This window comes from Eutrigla gurnardus (assembly GCF_963514095.1).
Source record: "Eutrigla gurnardus genome assembly, chromosome: 20".
NCBI classification, from domain to species: domain Eukaryota; kingdom Metazoa; phylum Chordata; class Actinopteri; order Perciformes; family Triglidae; genus Eutrigla; species Eutrigla gurnardus.
This window is the reverse complement of record NC_139931.1, coordinates 20,773,790-20,798,997: the sequence shown is the minus strand read 5'-3', so window position 1 is coordinate 20,798,997 and position 25,208 is coordinate 20,773,790. Positions and strand designations below refer to the sequence as shown.

General features: G+C 44.3%; 1 protein-coding gene across 2 annotated transcripts in view; it reads left to right on the top strand.

Moving 5' to 3' along the window:
• LOC311030477 (carbonic anhydrase-related protein 10-like) overlaps positions 1 to 25,208 on the top strand; it is a 176,317-nt gene that overhangs the window by 35,421 nt on the left and 115,688 nt on the right. For both annotated transcript variants that reach the window (XR_014598987.1, XM_084036245.1), the window contains exons 3-5: positions 9,460 to 9,602; positions 21,370 to 21,555; positions 24,495 to 24,590. Coding sequence is in view for 1 of the 2 variants with exons in the window: in XM_084036245.1 (XP_083892371.1) it covers positions 9,460 to 9,602; positions 21,370 to 21,555; positions 24,495 to 24,590 (425 nt within the window). In the remaining variant the exon portion in view is untranslated. The remainder of the gene's footprint in view (positions 1 to 9,459; positions 9,603 to 21,369; positions 21,556 to 24,494; positions 24,591 to 25,208) is intronic.

The window sequence follows — 25,208 nt, the reverse complement described above, 5'->3', positions numbered from 1 at the left end:
TGTAATGGGTGTGTATTGGACCCAGATGCAGCACACAGTACAGCAGAAACAGTTAGTGATATTTAATATGTTGAGCAGCAGACAGGAAAGTGCAGGCGGATGGACTTCTTCGAAGAAGCAGGCAGGAAAACACGGGCAGGGTGGCAGAAAGACTCACAGTGAAGTGTTGTCGGAGGAGTCGACCAAACAGGACCATGAAGACAGAAAACAGGAGAGCAGGGGGCTCATCCGGGGAACAGCTGAGGGGACATCAGGTCAGGGATCGACAACGGGGAGTCAGTCTGACAGGCTGGTTGAGGTGGAGGAGGGGCGGATGGAAAAGTGTGGTAGGGCTGCGTGACGAGTGAGATGACTGGACGAGCTGGGTTGAATACAGAACTGTGACAATTAACATTTACATTTTTCTGGGAATGGAAATCCCAAATATTCTCGGTTCAAACAGAGCCAACTATTTTTTATGATTTCAAGCGTTCACAGGGTGAACGCAACGATAAGGAATGAGGAGAGGTGGGGATTAAGGAGCACAGAGGGGAGGGGTGTGTGTGTGGGGGGGATGCTTTTTTCAAATCTTTCGTAGATCATAGCTTTAAGTGATTCATGTACAGTTCCAGACATTTTACAAGATCTACATACTCTTTACAGGTTGGAGCCATAGATATAAAAAAGGATTGGGATGGATATTTCCATTCAAATCAACATAGCAGGACGGTCAGTGTGTCGGCCATGTTTATGTGTCACCAGCTCTTCATGTCAGTCGTGTCCTTTGAACACCGCGAAGGCCGAACCAAGCGGTCTCTCAGTGTTTCCCACAGGATTTTTCTAGACTATGGTGGGGGGGCTCGCGATTCTTTAGGAGGAATAGATTTCATTTTAATGCATCAATTTGGTGAATTTTGAGAACCAAAATATGACATCAATTACTGACCAATTTCTTGACTAGTCCTCAGCCTTCCTTGGTGTTTTGGTTTTGACCAAAGCCTCGTTCACGTACGTCGCCACTCGCCCATCTCTGAGCGACAACTGTCAATGAATGTGAATGTGTTCTAGCGGAATGTGGCCAGGACAGGCGATGCGATGTGGCCGGGTACGGAGATAAAATAATTTTAACTTTCTGCGATGCGAGTGAAGCTAGTACCAATCAGAATGTAGAATAGAGATGATTGACAGTTGACCTCAACAGAGAGTTCCAGAGAGAGTTGCCGCTTGAACTAGCCGCCGGCGGCAGTGAATTTTTTTTGCCAGCAAGTAGAATTCAGCGAGAAAGCGAGTGACGGGCGAGTAACGACGATGTGAACGGGGCTATATGCACATGCACTGTCGAATTCGCCAGCTGAGGGGGGGTCGGCGCGGGGGACGCCTTGCCATGGCGTCCGCCAGCTGAGGGGGGGTCGGCGCGGGGGACGCCTTGCCATGGCGACGGGGGGAAAACAGAACGTTGATGAGCCAAACCAGCCGTGAGGATTTCCCCTTATAATAAGCGCTGCTGCCCTCCTGTTTATCATTAGAGCCGCTAGTTAAGTCCATTTGCCTCGTCGGAAACACTGGGTCTCTGAAATGAGACGGTCTGGTCTACAGAGGACTTCCAGTTCGCTTAACCTTTGCCGCTCCCGTCACCTAGCAACCAGCTGCTGTTGTCGAGAAAGGGAAGAGAAGAGATAATGATCGTTATCTTATTAAAATGGAGCCCTTCGATTATTTTTATTTGATATTCTGTTGGAGGATTATGCTTCATGGTATAATAATAATAATAATAATACATAGGTTTTATATAGCGCTTTTCAAGATACCCAAAGACGCTTTACAAAATAAACACAAAACAGAAAGTATATAAATGGACAATACATACAGAGAGAGTAGATAGAAAAATAAGAAAGAGAGAGGGAGGGAGAAAAATGATTTGTCAGGTGTTGAAAGTGATGTTGAAGAGATGGGTTTTGAGATGACTTTTGAAGGACGGCAGTGAATCGGAGTTACGGATGGCCAGGGGGATGGAGTTCCATATGTCCCCTATGGTGCGGTATTTGGTCCTGGTGATAGGGGTGAGGGTGTTGGCATTGGTGGAGCGTGTTCGGTGGGGGTGGATGGGGCGATGGAGGAGATCTGTCAGGTATGACGGGGTAAGGTTATTTAGGGCTTTGTAGGTGGTGAGGAGGATCTTGAAATGTATGCGTTGTTTTACGGGAAGCCAGTGAAGTTGACAGAGGATGGGCGTGATGTGTTCTCTGGAGGGGGTGTGGGTGAGCAGTCGGCCACCGGAGTTTTGAACATATTGCAGTTTTTGAAGAACAGTGGAGGGGAGACCATACAGGATGCTATTGCAGTAGTCCAGTCTGGAGGTGATGAAGGCATGAATTAATGTTTCAGCGGCTGAGAAGGAGAGAGTGGGTCGAAGGCGTGCTATGTTCCGGAGGTGGTAGAAGGATGTTTTGGTGACGTGGTTTATGTGTGACTTGAAGGAGCAGGGGGGAGGAAGTAACAGAGTGACCATCAATGCAAAGTGAGAAGTTCTGGGAGGTACGGAGGGTGGATTTTGGGCCAAAGATTATAATTTTAGTTTTATTGCTGTTGAGTTTGAGGAAGTTGTGGTTCATCCAGGTTTTTATGTCAGTGAGGCAGTTGGTGAGGGTGGAGAGAATAGCTGGAGTGATGGTTTTGGTGGTGATGTAGAGTAGGGCCGAACGATTTATCGTTTTCTGACCGAAATTGCGATTTCAGACAACGCGATCATGTGATCGCCAAAGCTGCGGTTTTTGCAGCGCTCCTGACTCACCCAGGATCTGTTGTCAACTATTTTACACATGCCGTCTCCCGACCATCCTGCCAAGCTCACCAATCAGACTACTTGTGAACAGGTCACCAATCAGTATTAACCTGCTCCGTATTTGTAATTAGTCAGAAATTACTTCAACTGGACCAGAAGCGGAGTTAGGGGATTTAATCGCCAAGAAAAACAGCACGTCCGTCATTTGGGAGTATTTCGGGTTTGAGGCTGCAGACGTGCACCAGAAACGGGTACTGTGCAAAACCTGTCACGCTAAAGTTGCAACATCCAGCGGAAACACAACCAATATATACCGGTGGTATAATCTCCCACGAGAGGGTGCATTTCACAGCAGGGGCGCTGATTACGGCACAACACCGGCACTTGAAAAATCACCACAGCCATTTGCCTGACGCGTGCATGACGAAAAAGTCTGGTAAAAAGGCCGGTGACTATGATGATCAGGCCCACTGTAGCAAACAGACTACAATTCCAGCATCTTTTGCCAGTGTAACTTCGTATGATAAGAGCAGCGGAAGACACCGGAAAGACGGATTTAAAAACCTCCTCCGCACGCTGGACAAAAGATATACGATTCCCTCCCGCACCGACCTCTAACAGGTTGCCGTCCCACAGCTATACGCGGAGTGTAAAGAAAAAGTGGTAAGCCATAAATGAATGACCCACCTATTTTAATGTCTGACATATTTTTTAGAAGGGTAATTTTATTTCAATAACAGTTTTTGTATTTGATTTACAATTAAATTATTACAGTTAAGGATTTTTGCACATTTTAAGACAGTCAAAGATGGCTCTTTTAGTTCATTTGTAATAACTGCCATTGGTCAAGGACTTTAAAGAATGAACATGCATGATTCTTGTTAATAAATTCATTTGGAAGCAATTTTTAACTTTAGTCCTTGCATTAGAGTAATAGCATTCAATGTTTTAATGTTACTGTACATTGTGAATATTGCACTGAAGCTTGATTTGAAGGAAATCGTGAATCAAATCAAAATCGCAATATCTGTCAGAAAAATCGCAATTAGATCTTTTCCCAAAATCGTTCAGCCCTAATGTAGAGTTGAGTGTCGTCGGCATAGCAGTGAAAATGAAGTCCATGGCGGCGGATGATGTGACCAAGTGGGAGCATGTAGAGGATGAAGAGGATGGGGCCAAGCACTGAGCCTTGGGGGACTCCGTGTGGGACAGGGGTGGTGTGGGATTTGTGATTGTTTATTGTAATATATATATTTTCATTCAGGTGTTATCACTGTCAATATAGCTGTGTATGATAGAATACAGAAGCACAGCCTCACTGAACTCACAACGCTGCTGTAAACTGTGTTTCCCTTGAAGGAGCGTCTTGGATTTTCACTCCTTATCTCGTTTTCTCCCTCTTCTCTCTCTCACCCCCCTCTCCCCCACCATTTAAACCCGGTCAGATTTATTCATATTAAAAAGGACGGTGGCCCCTCAAGGCTTCCTCCCATTATCTCCATCCCTCCATCCTCTTTCTCTTTCTCTCTGTGCCCCTCACTCTTCTCGGTACGATTGGACGTTTTCCATGTTTAGAACCAGAAGGGGTTTTCTGTCTCCTGCTGCCTCCTCTGTCTATGTTAGGCAGCTTCAGATCTTTCTGCAGTTTGGTCCCCGCTCACTACAAACAAAGTAGACCAAGACACATTCATGACATGGACACTGAAGGCCCCTATACCACAATTCAGAGCTGTGGGACATATATATGGTGAAATCATTGGTAATTAATCTGTGGTCCTAATGTGGCAGAAATAAAGACCACATTCTGACTGTGTCACAATGTTAGGACCAAAATGTCAGTGTGTGACTGCTACTACCACTCCAATCAGAATATTCAGTAACATGGGGATTGCATGCTCGTTGAGCCAAACCTCTAGATTTGCTCAAATTGTTTAGTTTGAATGCAGAAAGTAGTACTCATATGCAATGCCCGACTATGGTGCCTTGCCTTGTCCCCTCCACCTTGCACCCCTCCACTTCCAAAAATCAATTGTCATGTTTAAAGATAAAGAAAGAGAAAACTATAATTAAATATACTATATGTTGATGACCAAACAAATGTGGCTCAGCAAAGTCCCAACTCTTCTCTGTTCTGGACACTAGTCATCGGCAATGATATGTTATGGTTTCTTTCTTTCGACAAATGTATTTATTGTAAGTCGCTTTGGACAAAAGTGTCTGCTTCATGCCTGAAATGTAAATGATAATGTACTGTTGTGGTTAAAATGTTCCCCTAGGAAATGGGACAAACTGTCATGGTTGTTGAAAAGAAAAGGACCCAAGAGCAAAGAGGGAGGTGGGCAGTAGAAATGAAAGAAAAGTGAACTTTAATAAATAGAGCAGACCAAAACTGAAAAAAACCCTAAAAACTGAGGAAGGCAAATAAAACTGCAAAGGCAAAAATATTAAAAGGAACTGAAGTGGAAAAACAAAGCAGAAAGCATAGACACCAGGAACATGAACCTGGGACTAAAGCAGGCTGAGAGATACAGGAGTAAGGCAGCACAGACAACCAGACGCCGACATGGAAGTAAGCATGGATGCCGGCTCGCTGTTATAACCCACTTCCACTCCCCACTAATTGGTGTGGAAAAGCTTTATATGTATAGCACATTTAAAAACAACAGGAGGAACAAACTGACAAAAATGAATTCTACCAGCTACCACTCCACTAAACTCATTACTATTTCTTGAAATATTCATCAGTTGATTTTCCAGATATTTATCATCAGTCCATTTTCTAATTCCACATGAACCACTCTTCACATCGGCATCAATCAGATCCACCACACAGCACTGATTTCAAAAGAAAAGACATCACTAAAAGCTGGTTGATGACCGCTGACAAGAAGTCTAGCATATAAAAGGTTTGTTTTTAAATGGAATCTGGTGCAGCGCTCACTCCACATGAAATATGAAATGCACCTCAGCTATGTTACATCACTTCCTGTGAACTTCGGTGTTTGTTTCTCCACACACACACATACACTTCATGACATACATACATGTCTCTGTCTGTCCCTCACACACACACACACACACAGAGGTGGATGATATAACGGTGCATTGACATGCGGCTGTGTGCCGAGCAGGGTCAGGATTGCACTTTGCAGGTCAGGGCTGCCACATCTGGCACTTCACCCCCACTGAATGTTGCCTGGATGAAAGGTGGAGCGGGGGGGCTGCAGGTAAGAATATGATGACAACAGCAGCTAGAAATGAGACTCCTGTAAAATGAGTTTAAAGTTCACATCCATCAAAACACTTAAACATGCTTCCCATCGATCCAAGCACACAGCTGCTTTACACTGCCAGTTGTCATTAAGCCCGCCTCTGACAAGCATTATGACGGTTTAGCTGGTATGAAGCCCTCATCTGTGTGCGTGTGTTTCTGACTTAAGCTTCACACTAAAGACCAGTTAAATGGCGGATTGTACAACTGGGGATGAAAGTGGTGGCCCCAATCTGGAAAAAGCAGATTTGGGGTTTGGTTAAGGGATTAGGGTTAGGGTAAACAAAAAAACAAGCAGGTAACCAAACCAGCATTGATGAAATATAATCATTTGGGTATAATAATGTTGTGGACATTAGTGCATGACAGAAATGACACAATAATGTGCTAAACAATCGGATTCTTGCTGACTTAAAGTCACAGATATACACACTAAAGTTGTTGGTGCTGAACTGGTCTCAAGGGGCTTCGATGTACACATCTGGCTGACTTTGGGTCAGCTGTCAACCCAACATTTCTGTTCTAGTCCAGGTCCACCGATGCTGCTGTCTATTAACTCTGATAGGAGAAGTGAACCTGAAAAGGTTAAAGGTTATGACAGATTCTTTTGCCTTTTGCATTCTGACACTAAAATGAGCAACATGCCAGGACCACGCCCAGTTAGCAGATGGGAAGTGTGTATCATTCTAAACCATTAGCAACTAAACAGATGTGATATTTGTAAGGGTTAGGATTATATGTAGACCACATCATACAACTTCAACATTTAGGTCTGTGTAGGGGTGCGTAACTGGAAATGACATATTACAATTGGCAATTTGTCACAATGTCCAGTCTCCATTAGGTGGCACTAGAGAACTGCTGCAACAGTGGACTAAATGAATTACAATCATATCTGAAAATGACGAGGAATTTGGTCATCAACAACTCTGGTCCATGTTGCGATTTTATGACGTCACAATGTTACGATGTGACAATGTTACGATGTCATGATGTCACAATGTTGCGATGTTACAATGTCACGATGTCATGTTGTTACGATGTCAGGATGTTACAATGTCATGGTGTCAGGATGTTACAATGTTACGATGTCACGATCTTACGATGTCACAATGTCACGTTGTTACGATGTCAGGATGTTACGCTGTCACGGTGTCAGGATGTTACAATGTTACGATGTCACGATCTTACGATGTTACGATGTCACAATGTCACAATGTCACAATGTAACAATGTCTTAATGTCACAATGTTACAATGTCACAAAGTTTATGATGTCACAATGTCACAGTGCCACGATGTGACCATGTCAAGATGTTACGATGTCACAATGTAACAATGTCCCAATGTCACAATGTCACGATGTTACGATGTTAGGGTGTCACAATATTATGATGAACGGTTGCAACGGGAGGAGTGAGCCAGACCACGTTGCCGTTTTTGCAGCTCACGTGATGAATGACAAAAGTTTGAAAAGTGTTGGAGGCGGAGCCTAACAACACAGCAGAGGAAAACACGGGGTTCCGACTTAAAACAGAAAAAGTAACCGTCAGAAATACCTTCTGTTAAAATAATTTTTCCGTAAACGAATAAATTCACCCAAGGAGGAGATCGGAGACATAAGTAAAGTCGACATCTGACTTTAATCTTGTACAAGAGGAGCAGTTACAATGCAACAACGTGTGAGGATGCTACAGAGGAAGTGCTCAAATCATTGTTGTGACTTGAGTCTTTTAAAGGCACAGGAGATAACGGGTCATTGAAAACATGTAATACAAGACATCATGTGCACAGGGCCCCTGATAACGGTTAGCTGTTCTGCAGGATAGCTTTAGGCCCTGTTTAGGTCATCAGTGGAAATACTAAAGTCATTAAAACACTAAAATCATGTGGTTATACAAAATTCTTATAACACCTTCCATCTGTTTTCTCTCTATGTTGGGATGAATCAATGACCGGATCCCTGATAAAGCAGTTTTAAAGCTAACGCTAGCGCCTGGCTACATTGATGCGTCACAAATGGACAGAATACAAACGGTAGGTGTTAAAAGAATTTGTCCGTAAACGAATAAATTCACCCAAGGAGGAGATCAGAGACAGAAGTAAAGTCCACATCAGACTTTAATCTTGATACAGTTAACCTTCATGTAGAACAAGACATCATGACTACCAGGCCTCTGATAACATTTAGGTCAGCAATGGGGATACTAAAGTAATAAACAGTTCAACACATAAAGCTGTAACCTGAACAAAGAAAACTTTAAGACATGAGGTTATACAAAATTCTTATAACAGTAGGGGTTTCAGAAAGCAGGTTTGACAAAGGCGTGGCGAGTTTCAAGCACATTTCAGTAACAAGGCAATTCCAAGTGCTTCACAGAAAACGACAACAATGTGCATTTCTTAATTTAAAGACACAAGACACAAAGGTTGGGAGGCACTGCTGTAGATTATAAACAATAAAAACGAAAGTTAAGTTAGTTTCTCTACCTCAGTTACACTTGCAGATAACCTGGAGACTTTAATGAAAGTCTTATTTTAATGAAGCCACATTTAAATTCAAATCTCCCGAAACTCCCCATGCCTCCTGTCCCATTATAATGAAGCTCGTCTACTAACGTTCTCTCTGTTTTTATGGTTTAAACTCTGGGAACCCACACACACACACACTAATTAGAGGCTTAGTATCGTTTAACAGCGGCATCATCTCCGACTGAATTATGTCGGTACTAGCATCCAAACACTTTGAGGAAAACGATGCCACGTTTAGGTGTTTTATGGTAGCAGCTAAACGACAGACACAGTGTTTTTTACAGAGCTCTATGATATTCAGTTAATACAGATCCTCATCGTCCAGCATACAGGTTTACAGGAAGTGATGTGACGTAGCCCATTTCATGTTGAGCACTGCACCAGACTCCATTCAAAAAAATTGCCTTTTATATGCTAGACTGCTTGTCACAAAATAACTTTAGAAGTGATGTCTTCTCTTTTGAAATCAGTGCTGTGTGGTGGATCTGATTGATGGCGATGTGAAGAGTGGTTCATGTGAAATTAGAAAAGGGACCTATGATAAATATCTGGAAAATCAACTGATGAATATTTAAAGAAACTGTAAAGTGTTAATTAGCGAGTTTGGTGGGGTGCTAGCTGCTAGAAGGAGTGTTTAATTGATTTATTCACAATGAAATAAAGATGTCTTGTCATTAACAATGGCAGACTGTACATGATAAACTATTTGACATACAGCAAAGGAATGAGCTGTAGTGATTTAGAGAAACATACGCTGGTCTACTATGAGGGTTTCATTCACACAAAATATCAAGAAAAGTATTGAATCCAAGAACCAGCCTCACTCATCCCTGCCCCTCTCTCTCTGTCTCTCTCTCTCTCTCTCTCTCTCTCTCTCTCTCTCTCTCTGCCCTCAGTCCCATCCTTCTGGGGTCTGGTTCACTCCGCCTGGAACCTGTGCTCCATAGGGAAGAGGCAGTCGCCCATCGACATCGAGACCAGTCACATGATCTTTGACCCCTACCTGACCCCTCTGAGGCTCAACTCAGGCGGACGCAAGGTAAAGGCCATCCCCATTTACATCAGTCCTTCCCAAGACTTTTTGATATGGGTTCGCTAGATTCCTCTTTTATGTAACATATATCTGCAGTTCACCTTTGAACCACATGAGGGAGCCTGAATGTTGGTTATTGTCCTGATTATTGTAGCCTATTATTACACCGAATCTAATATGAAAGGCTAGCATACATTCGGTTTGTTGTACTGATGAGAGACTGAAGTATATACAGTATGTTTTAAGTGATGAGAGGAAATGAAAGGAATGAGTTGGCGTGTTAACTCTGCTTTATTTGGTGCATATAAATGTGCATGTATATGTTTGAGATATTTTTATATCTCTTCTAGGTAATATGAGGTGATGCAAAGATCATTTATGCCCAAATTATCATCACAATCTATAAACAAGGCCTATATGAACCAGGGAAACCGTGATTTCAATGTTCTTTCTTTGGGTGAAATGTGTTTCTGAATCCATCCTCAGAATTGATCCTGAAGTTTTAAGAGATGCTGACTGAGAGTGAACTCATCAGCAGGACTCTCAGCTTGAACTCATCAATGTTGGGAAAAGAACAAGACACATTCTCTAATTCAAGACGCAGGGGGACGATGAGCTTTCCCGAGGCTTAAAAGTCCCCTGCTGATTTTGACTAACTATAATTCAAGCTCTTAACACAGCAACCACAGTTACCCGTCGCAGGGAAAATCCTCTCCAAAGCACCCAAATCACCATTAAACCACCTTTTGGCAACGTTGCACACTGCATCCTGTGTTAAGTCGTGGATTTGCCATACTAACATGAATTATGGTCACACTGCGTTATGAAGGGGATACCGGCTGCTCAGCCAGTATCCCCCACTGAAGCCATAGTTTACCCATAACATGTCTTAGAAGAATATGAGTCATAAATCATTATTTCACATCTTACATCCATCCATTATCCACTTATCCCACTCCGGGTGGTGTTGGGGCTGGAGCTGAGTCGTCCATCACAGAGCTGACACACACTTCCACTACCTTTTCCTTGTGGAACCACATACTACACACCACATACACATGTGTGTGATGGGGTGATGTGTTCCACGTCACCCCGTTTGGTTCCTCAGAGCCGGGATGCTTGTGTGAAAGTTCTGTATCAAGGGTGTGATTGCAGCATATCGAGGGCTTTTCTTTCCGCCTATAGAGATGCACACACACAGACAACCATTCACACACACATTCACATATATTCACAAAGGCCCGCCAGGGGGACGAAGGTGGGGGACAATGTCCAGCCAGGAGGATGAAGGTGGGGGACAAAGTCCAGCCAGGGGGATGAAGGTGGGGGACAAAGTCCAGCCAGGGGGATGAAGGTGGGGGACAAAGTCCAGCCAGGAAGATGAAGGTGGGGGACAATGTCCAGCCAGGAGGATGAAGGTGGGGGACAATGTCCAGCCAGGGGGACGAAGGTGGGGGACAATGTCCAGCCAGGGGGGTGAAGGTGGGGGACAAAGTCCAGCCAGGGGGGGTGAAGGTGGGGGACAAAGTCCAGCCAGGGGGATGAAGGTGGGAGACAAAGTCCAGCCAGGGGAATGAAGGTGGGGGACAAAGTCCAGCCAGGGGGATGAAGGTGGGGGACAAAGTCCAGCCAGGGGGGGTGAAGGTGGGGGACAAAGTCCAGCCAGGGGGATGAAGGTGGGAGACAAAGTCCAGCCAGGGGAATGAAGGTGGGGGACAAAGTCCAGCCAGGGGGATGAAGGTGGGGGACAAAGTCCAGCCAGGGGGGGTGAAGGTGGGGGACAAAGTCCAGCCAGGAGGATGAAGGTGGGGGACAAAGTCCAGCCAGGGGAATGAAGGTGGGGGACAAAGTCCAGCCAGGGGAATGAAGGTGGGGGACAAAGTCCAGCCAGGGGGATGAAGGTGGGGGACAATGTCCAGCCAGCGGGATGCACATTTAATGAACCTGGATGTTTCTGGACAACTGGCCACATGTTCGGACCCGTCTCTACCTGTAGCCTTTATCAGCATCACGTCTTTATCTAAATTTGATCACGGCAGGTTGCTTCCATCTTTCCAAAATCCAGATGTATCAGGCCTCATGCAAGAACTACTCAGACAAACAAAGGTTACTATCTCGTAACCCTGCCTCTATAAACACAGACGGGGCCCTCTACTGGAGTCTATGGGTAATACTCTCCTCTGATCATAAGTTCGGGGCTCAGTGAATATGGAAGAGTATTTTTGTCCCTCCCTGATGCGTGACATAGAAATACTAAAAGGCACAATGAGTAGGATTTGTCAGTTGCGGTTTGTTAACACAACATGACACGTTGGCCCCTCCTCCCCAGAGTCACATTCACTTTGGGATGAGCTTTGTCCTTTGATGTTTCGCCTTGCTACATTTGCTATAAAAAAAATGTCCTTCACTGTTTCTGCCATTGTCAAAGCTTCCTTTGATTTGCCGTCGTTGACACCCAGAAATGTCCCAAACAGAAATCTCTGCATACAGAAACCTGACAATTCTTACTTTAGCACGAGACATTGTTTTTGTTTTGTTTTTTAAAAAATCTCTAATTTAGTATTTCCAAGTGGAACAGGATAGGAGGCGGGACCTAACGTTGATTGATTGATTGATTGATGGATGGATGGATGGATGGATGGATGGAGGTCGTGATATTATTGTTTAAAAATTGGTTGGTACTACCTGAAGTAAGCACGCATCATGGATGAACACAGATTTCAGATTTTGATATACAATACAACATATATTGTATATATTATTGGTGAACACTTTGAGGATGTAATGTTAGGGTTAAAAAGGTTTTTTATATCAATGCAACAGCTCTTATCGCCTTGCGGACCCCAGGGGGGGTTCCTGTCCAAAACCGCTTCGGACAGAGTGGTTTGTTCAGTCGGGCTCCAGGGGGCCTTAAGCGTCAAATCCACAATCCATGTCGTTTACCTCAGCAGGCTTCCTCGGACCTGTGGAAGGATCTCAGCACACAGATGTTTGCAGGCTTTTCCTTATCTAACGTTAGGTTCCGTTCTTTGGACGAACTGTGAAACAGTTTAAAAACTTGAAAGGGACGATGACGTGTATTTTCCATGTCTGCATCTGCACTATTCAAAGGTACATCATGTAGCATTTAGGGGAATCCATCAGCAGAAATGGAGTTTATTATTTATAAGTATGCTTTCGTCGTAGTATGAGTGGGTCGTCGTCATGGATACTTCTAAAGTAGCCATGGACGGAGAAACCATAGTTTGCAGTCTGCACGCTTTGGTAACAGAATCAGTTGGTTTCGGTAGGCAACCCCGCTGCTCCATGTCAAATTCTGCACACTGCATCTTTATTGCACGAGACAAAAGAGGCAATATACAAAATTGGCGAATTGAAATATTGCAACTCCAGCAAGAAATATGTAGCTGATTACATTTCTCTCTTATGTTCAGAGGTAATATTTATGTCAATGAGGTTATCCAATTATTGGGTTTTTTGTAGTGGTCTAACCTGCGACCAGTGGGTTCATCCTCCCTCTGTAAGGTCTAATGAGGCTGCTGAATTATTTATAGCAGCATGAGCTTTTGTATTATTTGTTATTGGCTCATCCTTTTCTGCCCATTTTATTGTCTAAGCAGAATTAAAGTCACAATAACATAATCTAGATATCATATATATGTATCTGTGTTGGGAGGATAAAGATCAACGAGCATGTTCATTTCCAAAATGACCCATCTGCCATCTGAGTCTCCTCAGATTAAGGTTAAAAGTAATATTGTTTATATTCTTAACCATTATCATAACCTGCGTTGGTTGAGGAAGCCATTTAATTTAGGAAATAAATATAATCGGTTTTATCTTTTAATCATGAGAACCCTCCCTTTCTCTTGGCTACTTTTCCTCATACAGGCTTTTTTTTTTAATTTAAAATTGATTTCCGTTTTTTAAAACTGATTTTTGAATGAGTACATCATTCATGATCTACTCCATCTACTCCAGTAATGCATGCTTAACTTGCACACACTTATAAAAATAAATAAATACATTTTTGGAGGTTATGAATTTATTTAGAATCTTAGAAAATATGAATCTCAATTTTTATATGAATCCATTTTTTTGCCCACCCCTAGATACTAGTATCTGCAAAAAAAGAGGAAAGATCTACAAAAAAATCAAGACAAAATAAGAAAAATGACTACTTTGAACTTTACTGTATCACATTACAGCACCATCATAGTGTTGTAACATAGTGTAATAATTAACCTTAATGAGGGCTTCTTCTACCTGCATTCCTCCCTGGCAACCTTTATCCGAGGCAAGCCAGAAATATGGAATACCAAAGAGCCTGCCAAGTTCTGACTTTGATGTTAGTACACAGACAATGTAGGATAAGATGGGATCAACACACAAGCTGATACAAATTAATATTATTTAACTAGTAGGTGTGTGAGTCTGGATGTTAAAACATTCATTCAATTGGACCTATTATTATTATTATTATTATTATTATTATTATTATTATTATTATGTATCAGTGCTGGTTATTTAATGTTAGCAATTAAGTCTATAATCTCAAACATAATTTCAGGGTCAAAACATCTGCTGCCATTAGAAATGTTCCATACATGGGTTGAAAGAAGACTGAACTACCGATGAGGTGCTATGACCCAAAGAGAAAGAGATTCTACTGACCTTTAAACTTCCAAATGAACGAGGAGGTTTTACAATTGTACAGAGTGAAAACAAGCTGTTTGAAGATCTTCAAGGCCATGGATACCCAGCATGCAGTGCATTCACTGCATATAGATGTGTTGTATGAGAAGAAGCACATTTTAAAGTAAGGCCAGCTTATGATTATGTCAATTCTGCAAATCACAAAGATCTGAGCTTGTTATGATTGGAGTGTAGGCCACCCAATAAATCTAGCACCAAGTAAATGAGATGGTTAAAGAGAGGGAGGGCCTTACTGTCTAATGATGCTTTTGGATGAAGGGGATTCATTTGTTTTGGATGTGACAAAGTACTGGAGCAGCGATAACCTTCGCTGCTAATAACCAGATGTTAATGGCCTCACACTGGCTGAACTTGGCTACACTGCTTTGAAAGCAATCAGTCAGATTGATGATTCCCTCACTAGATTCATGAGCAGCACACAACACCATTGTTTAAGTGTCCTTGACTCCACAATTAGCAAACAGACAGCAGTTAATGGTGAGTCCAGCAACAACCCCTTAACAAAACAACAGTGTGAATTTACAGTTTCCATCCAATCCAACGTCCTATACTGAGCATTTCTGGAATGAGTATGTGTAGCGAATCACAGAGTAACTCACGATACGATAATATCACAATATTTTGCCACAATACTGTGATTCCATGACACTTGGCGGTTCGAATCACTGGCTCCTCCAGTCTGCATGACGAAGTGTCCTTGGGCAAGATGCTGAACCCCCAAATGCTTCGATGGCGTGCACCCCGATTCCTAACACACATGTTTTTGATGATGGAGGGAAACCGGAGCACCTGGACGAAACCCACACAAGCACAGAGAGAACATGCAAACTCAACACAGAAAGGACCTGGGAGGACCGGGGTTGGAACCCGAGACCTTCTTGCTGTGAGGCAACAGTGCAAACTACTCCATCAGTGTATGAATGTGAGTGTGAATGGGTAAAAGTGACCGAATGTCGTGTAAAGCGCCTTGCGTCGCTAATATGATAGAAGAGCGCTATATTAATGCAGGTCCATTTACAATTTACCTCGATACATTTCAAGATAATAAACTGGCAAAAGGCCAAGAGGAGTCATGAAGTAGTGGTGAGGCAAAACATATATTTTTTTTTAACGTTGATATTTGGCGCCAGTGTATCGTATCGCAGCAGGGAATATCACGATATATTGATATTTTGATATATCGTCCCATCACTAGTAGCGATACACCCCTATAGAAAACCTGACGCATTTTACTGCACTTCCATGAACATCTCCAGCTGTAAAAAAGGGTTGATCAATTCTGGGTTAACAAGGTAATTGATCACAAATGGAGTTTGTCTCTTTACATCACGATTACACCATCTCGCAGCTGAGAGAGAGGCAGTAAACAACGGCATGAAGCGTGGACGAGTCTGCTGGGAGATGCTCAGCCTTGAAGCATTGTGCCTCTTTATCACAAGTGCGATCCTTGGGGGTGGTTGGAAAATAACCCTCCTCCAACAGCATAACGCCACAAAAGAGCTTTCTGGTCTCCGTCCTCTTGTGTGATAATTAAGCCCACAGTTGCAGCAGGGCCGGCCAGCTCGTCCCTAATAGATGCCGACAGAGCAGAGGGCTAAAAAATCTCAATCGTCGCTGCACGCTCATTGGGATACATGCATTATGTAGTGGCCTATTACAGCCTGGGCCCAGGTGGGATTTATCAGTTTTCCACTTTTAAATATTAGCATTTAATTTCCCTTCCTGTTTCTCTGAGGAGCTGAACCTCTTCCTAACCCATTTCTCCATCCAACCAAAGAGTTTTCTCCAACCCATTTCTCTCTGTCAATCATTAAAGTTTGCCTTTTTGTGCCCCAATTCTGTCCATGTATCCTTCCATCAGTTTTTTCCTCATTATCATTCTGTTTTTCTCGATGTCTATCAACTAACATCCTATGACTCGTTCCTACTTGATGTGTAGTAGTTTGACTGACTTCAGTATCTCTTTCAATTCATTTAAAATGTGAGATGTAAGTGTGAGGCTGATAGTATGCATAATTCTCCCTCCCTTTAATCCACATTCATAAAAGTAAATAAAAAACCCCAGCATGAGCACTTCTACTCTCTTGTATGTACCATTGCTTCATGACTATGTTAACTGCACATGAATTTACTGTATATCAGCCCCTCCAGGAAGTTGCGATGTTGCAATCAACAAGAACAATTAATGCAAATTCAACCAATGCCCTCAACTTATGCACAACCTTGCAAATTTGACCAATCTTCACAACTTTTCCGCAAATTGGACCAATGTCCAGTAGTCCACTGCCCAACACTCAGAGGAGCAGCTTGTCACTGAAAGGAAATTTGTGCTGGTCCACCTTAAAGATCAGCCCAACATAAGTCTGACTGAGCCAGAGTTTTTATATATATATATATATATATATATTTCCAGCTGATAATCTCAAAGAAAAATGACTGCCTCTTCCTTTTCAATTCCTGGTCATAGATGCAATTCTCCTTATAAATGTCGTAATGCAGGATTGTTACGTAAGGACACGTTGCCATATACAGTCTGACCTCAAGCTTGGTACATGAACATCCTGTTGCTTCTACACAGCGGGTGGTGACTGCCAGAACGGCTCTAGCTCTTTATCCTACATACAAGATACATTCCCTCTCGCTTTGAATGAGTTCCTATAACACATTGTTAATATCCAGAGTGGAGAGGTGGAGCACAGCTGTCCTATTGGTCCATAATGAGGATGAGACAGTCAGCTCACTGAAGTCTCTGGAATACATGTGAAAAAAAAGAGGTTGCATCACATTCTAGTTTTCACATTCTGCATTTTGTCCAAAGACAAAAATGGTGTAGTTCTATAAGTGGGCCATGTGTGTGTGTGTGTGAGTGTGTGTGTGTGTGTGTGTGTCTGAGTGTGTGTGTGTGTGTGTCTGTAAGACTAATCAAAAACAGCACTTACATCCACCAATGAATTAGCAGAAGTCAGTGGTTGAGTAGTACTGATTTGAAAATGTTGCTTCTTCTAAAATCATCTACTTTAAAGTGACAGTGGCTCACACACACACACACACACACACACACACACACACACACACACACACACACCAGGCTGCCAACACTTTAAAAGCACTATCAGTCAAAACTCTATGGGACAAACTGTAATGCCAGATGGTACACTGAATCTGACGGTTTAAAAAAAAAATGAATTTGCTTGCACCAATAGAATAAGCATTTGTGTCTATAGAAAACTAATTTCACTTATTCTTTTTAAGATACTCAATATGATGGTTTAAAGACAGTCTTCTCTGGGAAAATAACAGCTATATATAGATGAAATGACTATAGTAATAATCTGATTTACTCTATCAGATGTCTTCTTTGACATGGAGAAGCACATGAATATGGGTTCAGTCTGATTCTCCTGAATAATATTAAAAGCAGAAATCAGATCCTTAATCAGGGTACATCTGAAGGCAGGGTACATCCTGGACCAGTCGCCAGTCTATCACAGGGCCGACATGTAGAGGCAAACAACCATTCACACTCACATTCACACCTTCGGGTAATTTAGAGTCATCAATTAACCTATCCCCATCCTGCATGTCTTTGGACTGTGGGAGGAAGCCGGAGAACCCAGAGAGAACCCACGCTTACACGGGGAGAACATGCAAACTCCACACAGAAGGAACCCGGGGCCGACCTGGGAATCGAACCCAGGATCCTCTCGCTGTGAGGCGACAGTGCTACCCACTACACCACCGTGCAGCAAGTCACAAGTCAAGTCATAGAAATATAATAAGCTGGAAGACAACCATCTTAAAACTTTAAGACACAGCAGCCTAAAGCCCAAGTTATGCTTCCGCGTTGACACAACGCAAGGGGGCTTACGGACCCCTTACGTCCTTGCGGACCCCCCTTACGTCCAATGCAAGGGCCTGACGTGCACCTCCCAAAAATCCTAGACGCGCGTCGAGGCGACGCAACACCAACGCAGCAGCATTGGCTGTGATTGGTCCACTAACTACATCTGCTGGAGACCGCTTTTCCGGTTTCCACTCATAAACACCACCATTTAAACTTTTAATAGGCTACTTTTATTGTTTCACCTCGTTTTATTGTTTGCACCTCGTTTTATTGTTTGCACCTTGTCGCTTTTGCACAAAGAAATAAAACACCAAGTTCTGAAAAATTGTGGATGTTTAAAGCCGGAAAGTAAACAAATAGGCTATAACGAGGCTAACGACATATACGTCAACAGTCTCGGTGGTCGGTCAGTCTTTACAAAAAACATAGCGCTTGTGTGGCCGCTCGTCTTGTGGAGCAAGTCTACACTGCTGCTCTCTGAGATGAGAGAGGGCAGCTCATAACGGCCACTATACGGCCAGCATGTTTTCTCCACTGAAAGGGCCAGTAAATATTGCTTCGCGGGCCGGATTCCTGTGAAAAGTGGCACCGGTGCTTCCGCCGCGCCTGCTGTGACAGCAGCAGAACTGGTAGCAGCGTCTCCTTCCATCCTTCAAACCCCGGCCGCTCTACTGTTAGATGGGCGGGCGCATCACGTAGTAGATAGATTACCGGTTGCCAGGTTCGCCCACATGCAACACATTTTTTTTATTATTATTATTATTATTATTATTACCAATTAACCAAGACAGCAATGACTTGTCGAGTCATTTCATGCAAGTCTAAGTCAAGTCTCAAGTCATGGATAGCAAGTCCAGTCAAGTATTTTCTCACTGTTGATCAAGCAAGTCACAAGTCCCCAATCTGGCGACTTAAGTCTGGTCTCTGGTTTACAGGGTATAAAATTGTTTTAAATTGTGTTTCGTATTTATTCATTTATATTAGTATCCATCCCCATTTTGTAGAGAAATGCAAAATAAAACACCCAAGTACGGTTTCCATTTTTTTTTTGCCCATTGTCAACTACTTTCATCATTTCAAGTGGCCTCCTAACCCTCCCATGATGATGTGAATCCTGGAAGCAACCATGAAGGGAGACTCAAACAATGACAAACATAATGGGCAGCATTGCTGCTGAGAGGTTTGGTAGAGTGACGAAAGGCGGGACCAAATATACCCAGAAATGCAGGAGAAGATCACGGCGCTTAGACATGACCTGCGACCTTTGAATAGGCAAGTGAGGACGAGGAAAACATGCTGGTCGGTATTGAGTGCATTGTAGGCCTACATCACCTTCTCTTTGCAGAAAGTGACGATTCTCCATGATTCCAGGATGCCTAGAACACACTAGAGTGGTAACACAGTTCGTCAGACAAGCACGAGACGAGGATCTTGCAGTACTGTGGCTGGACCTTGCCAATGCTTATTGTTGCATACCACATAAACTAGTGAAAACAGCACATACCTCATCTGGGATTTCTATAGACTTAAATCTGAGGTTCACTTCTGGGTCAGTCACATCCAGAGAACGAGATCATCGCTGCATGCATTATCTCAGTTACTGGCCATTTCAATGCTGGTCAAGTCAGCTGACGTGGCGTGCAGGGGCCCAATAACCAAGCAGGTCCTGCAGCCCCCCATCAGAGCTTTTATGGATCTTTTCCAGGATGCAGATGGATCCTCTATTGCTTGGACATGAACCCAGACTGATCTCATGAAGTGGAGTATGTATGCCGACGCCGAACCCTAACCCTAACCTTAAAGGGCGTTTATATACACGCGGATGTGATGGGTCGTTTTGCTAGAGGGCGCTGACAAACACGCGGATGTGATGGGTCGTTTCGCTCAGAACGTACACATACACGCGGATAGCTTGAATTGCGTACAGATAACATGCCACAGGAAGTGACGTGTATATTAACGAAAAGTCATGATGCCACATTGCATGAACCACTTTGGGCTTTGACTGCACTCTTAAGGACACTGCCTCTATCAAGGCGACAAACTGGAGGATTGGCAAAGCTGTTGACAAATCAGGACTAGAACAAATTCAAAGACGGGATATACCAGCATAGCATCCTACAGAGGATCTTCCAGCCATTTCTGGTGTATTAATTCTCACTTTCCACGGGTTGAGAGGTGTAAGAGGAGGAACTGTTACAGGTGGTTAGGATTTCTGAGATGCCTGAGCAGCACTACCCACTGTGGTAACAGTAACAAGCTAAAAAAAACCCCATCCACAGCCTTGGGGAGGAGCTCATGGTTACTAGAGCAAGGGTCAAGCTGCAATACAGGAAGTCCAGTGACCCATAAGTCTCCAGTTTGAGTCTCTCTAAGTCTCAAAATGATGTGTAGAAACCAGGGACGGCCTGTGGTACTAACAACAAGGTCTCTGCTGTATTTATGTTTAAATTACCTCATTTTAGGTGTTCAGGGAGCAGCTACAATGTTAGCGTAGCCTAGCACCCATCAATCCACACTCACACATTCAGAAAACAAGCATTTTTAACGTAGTTAGCTTGTCGTCTTGCAGACAGACCTAGCACAGCATGACTTCACACTTTTTACAAATCGTCGTCATGTACTTCAGTGTCATTTTTATCCATTTATTGCAATTCAATCAGAACAAAATAGTTTATTTGGGGTTCATACAGCTGTAATAAACCAGCCACGGCATTTGACGCCGTTTGATTAAACAGCGTATCCGGGACTTCAACATGTTCTACATGAAGGGGAAGTCCCGCCTCCTCTTAGGTGTGAGTGACTCAAGCTCTGTCGTGTCGCGCTCCGGTCAGCATGCTCCCAATGAAAATGTTGATGATTATCAGAGAATGATTACCATGGTCATTATCTAAGGTTATGGTTTACGGTTGAACACAAGGATATGTACTGTATCTCATCATGAAACAATTAAAATTGAGATGGGATGTCATTCTGCGAGAGATGTGTTTGATGCTGTATTTCCAGCTGCTGCAGTCTAGTGTAGAACCAGTGTAATTTTAGCCACCGATTTAACAAGCCAAGTAGTTGGGAAGTCAAGACTGAATGTGTCCTGTGAATGAAATTCATGCGTGCCTGAAAAGTTGAGAGATACTAAATGTAATACAGATATCGTGTGCAACTCCAGCCGTCGTATCACATTGAGTCCCGGCCTCCCTGTCTGTCTCTCTGTAGATGGGAGGCACCATGTACAACACAGGCAAGCATGTGTCCCTTCGGCCTGACAAAGCCCACCTTGTGAACATCTCGGGGGGCCCGCTGGGTTACAGCTACAGGCTGGAGGAGATCCGCCTCCACTTTGGGAGCGAGGACTCCCAGGGTTCTGAGCACCTCCTCAACGGACAGGGCTTTCCTGGAGAGGTAAGAAATAAGACACTGAATGGAAATATTGATAGGTCATACATGTACACGGATGCAAACGCAGAAACAACACACAAACATCTACTTAGAAAAAGCTGTGAAAACAGGCTGATTAGATAATTAAGACACTGGCAAGCTTAATGACGACATTAATGTCATCTCATATAGAGTCAGTTCTGAAACAGTCATCTCTCATTAAGAGGAACACTTTTCCAATGTGAGCAATCTGGATTGCAAAGCTCATTATCCACCTTGAAATTATTCAGAATTGGATAATGCTTTCTTACTTCCCTGGGTCTTTCCGTCATACACATTTTGTAAATCCTCTCCATCCAGAGACACTTTTTTTTTAGAAGGAAGCTGTTCAGTTTTGACATGCTTCAAACTCTTATGCAGATCGGCTTTGTGGTTCTACATCTATAGTCCAACATCCATCCATTTTCTTCCGCTTATCCGGGACCGGGTCGCGGGGGCAGCTGCCTGAGCAGGGACGCCCAGACTTCCCTCTCCCCGGACACTTCCCCCAGCTCCTCCGGGAGGACCCCAAGGCGTTCCCAGGCCAGCCGGGTGACATAGTCACTCCAGCGTGTCCTGGGTCTTTCTCTGGGTCTCCTCCCGGTGGGGCATGCCTGGAACACCTCCCGAGGGAGGCGTCCAGGGGGCATCCGATACAGATGCCCGAGCCACCTCAACTGGCTCCTCTCGATGTGGAGGAGCAGCGCCTCTACTCCGAGCTCCTCCCGTGTGACGGAGCTCCTCACCCTATCTCTAAGGGAGCGCCCCGCCACCCTGCGGAGGAAGCTCATTTCGGCCGCTTGTATCCGGGATCTTATTCTTTCGGTCACGACCCAAAGTCCATGACCATAGGTGAGGGTAGGAACGTAGATTGACCGCTTTCGGCTCAGCTCTCTCTTTACCACGACGGACCGATACAACGACCGCATTACTGCAGCCGCTGCACCGATCCGCCTGTCAATCTCACGTTCCGTCCTTCCCTCACTCGTGAACAAGACCCCAAGATACTTAAACTCCTCCACTTGAGGCAGGAACTCCCCCCCCGACCTGGAGGGAGCAAGCCACCTTTTTCCGGTCGAGAACCATGGCCTCAGATTTGGAGGTGCTAATCCTCATCCCGGCTGCTTCACACTCGGCTGCAAACCGCCCCAGGACATGCTGGAGGTCCTGGCTCGAAGGAGCCAACAAGACCACATCGTCCGCAAAAAGCAGGGATGGAATCCAGTGGCTCCCGAACCAGATCCCCTCCGGCCCACGGCTGCGCCTAGAAATCCTGTCCATAAAGATAATGAACAGAACCGGTGACAAAGGGCAGCCCTGCCGGAGTCCAACATGCACCTGGAACAGGTCTGACTTACTGCCGGCAATGCGAACCAAGCTCCTGCTCCGGTCATACAGGGACCGAACAGCCCTTAGCAGAGGGCCCCCAACCCCGTACTCCCGAAGTACCTCCCACAGAATGCCACGAGGGACACGGTCGAATGCCTTCTCCAAGTCCACAAAACACATGTGGACTGGTTGGGCAAACTCCCATGAACCCTCGAGCACCCTGCGGAGGGTATAGAGCTGGTCCAGTGTTCCACGGCCAGGACGAAAACCGCATTGTTCCTCCTGAATCCGAGGTTCAACTATCGGCCGAATTCTCCTCTCCAGTACCCTGGAATAGACTTTCCCGGGGAGGCTGAGAAGTGTGATCCCCCGATAGTTGGAACACACCCTCCGGTCCCCCTTTTTGAATAGAGGGACCACCACCCCGGTCTGCTAGTCCAGAGGCACTGTCCCCGACTGTCACGCGATGTTGCAGAGACGTGTCAACCAAGACAGCCCCACAACATCCAGAGACTTGAGGTACTCAGGGCGGATCTCATCCTACCCCGCTGGCTTGCCACCGGGGAGCTTCTTAACTACCTCGGTGACTTCAGCCCGGGTAATGGGTGGATGAACCTCCGAGTCTCCAGCCTCTGCTTCCTCAATGGAAGACGTGTCAGTGGGATTGAGGAGATCCTCGAAGTACTCCTTCCACCGCCCGACGATATCCCCAGTCGAAGTCAGCAGCTCCCCACCTCCACCGTAAACAGTGTTGGTGGAGGGCTGCTTCCCCTTCCTAAGGCGCCGGATGGTTTGCCAACATCAGAGATCAAAAGTGAGAAGTAGGGCCATTTTCTCATAGACTTCCATACATCAGACATTAGTAAACTTTCATCTTCACAGGAAGTTGGGTTTTATATAAATGATCATGTATCCATCCCCCGCTTTTGTCTTTCATCCCCTCTGTCGTTGAATTTCTCCTGGAGTTTTGATTCCCCCGATTCACCTCCCACCTGATCAAATCACTGCTGATTGTGATTATGTTTAAAACATTTTTTAAATTATGTATTTTTTCCACACATTCATCAGCTGTGTTGAAACAGACAGACAGACAGACAGACAAACAGAGATTCGCTCTCCAGAAATCAGCAGTGGAGCGCCAGAGGACACCACCTCCAGAGGCCGCCACCTCAATGCGAATTTAGTTTGGCTTCGGAAAGAGAGCAGTCAACGTGAACTTGACTGACGAATGACTTATATCCCGGTTTATGACGAATGACTTGTGACAAAATGTGGACGTTTACTTTTAGTTTTGCATGGTAGATGACTAGAGGACTCCTGGGTGAAGGTCCTGTGTTTTTTTAACCAACCCATCTCAAGTCAGAGCATTGGCTCTCACTAGTGACGAGGGAGGGTTTAGTTGACAGCTTGGTGTGTCACATGCAGATCAGAGGGTTCCTCCGTGCGACATGCGTCGGTATTAGATGCTGAAGGATGCTGAGCAACCGTCAGTGTGTGATAAGTTGGGAGTGAGACCAAGTTGGAACTCTGTGAATGACGAAAGTAGAATGACGTTACGTAATCTATGCTCCTCTCTCTCATTGTATCTCTTTCAGGTCCAGCTGATCCATTATAACCAAGATCTGTATGCCAACTACACTGAGGCAGCTAAGAGCCCCCATGGCATTGCCGTGGTCTCCATATTCATAAAGGTCAGCATGTCCTTCTGGGAAACAGCGACAAACAAGTATGGATCAATTAACAAACCAATCATTTGTTCAAATTGGAGTAGAAGGGACATTCCCTTCAAATGCGGTCAGAGCAGCAGCCGTTTGTATGTGTCCCATTGATCCCTTCTCACGAGGTTCCCCGTTCTGATCAATAACAGCTGACTGCTCCTCAACATGTGTCGTAGTTCATTTGTTGATTTCTGTCACTTGAGAAAATTAGCTCTAAATAGTAGCTCAGCTCACATTGTTAGGACTTACTTTACTTTGAATTGACTTTGACTAAAGTTGTCGTCTCCACTTAACTCATTGATTTGATGACATCAAACAGAAATTGCAATTGCATGAGAGCATAAATATGTCCTCTGAATAATCATGGAATCCATTTCTATACTTTTTGTTTAATATTTTCAAATATGTGTTCTGACAGGGGCCAGCCACTTAACAAAATGTGGCCATATTTCTTTTTCATCTTCTAATGATAAACAAACCTATGAAAAGCAACAGAAGAGAATCCACTTCAGCTCAGGAACACCAGGTAGACGGGGAAACCTGGTAAACAGGTTGACTCATGAACTGAATAACACATGACGAAGTGACAAA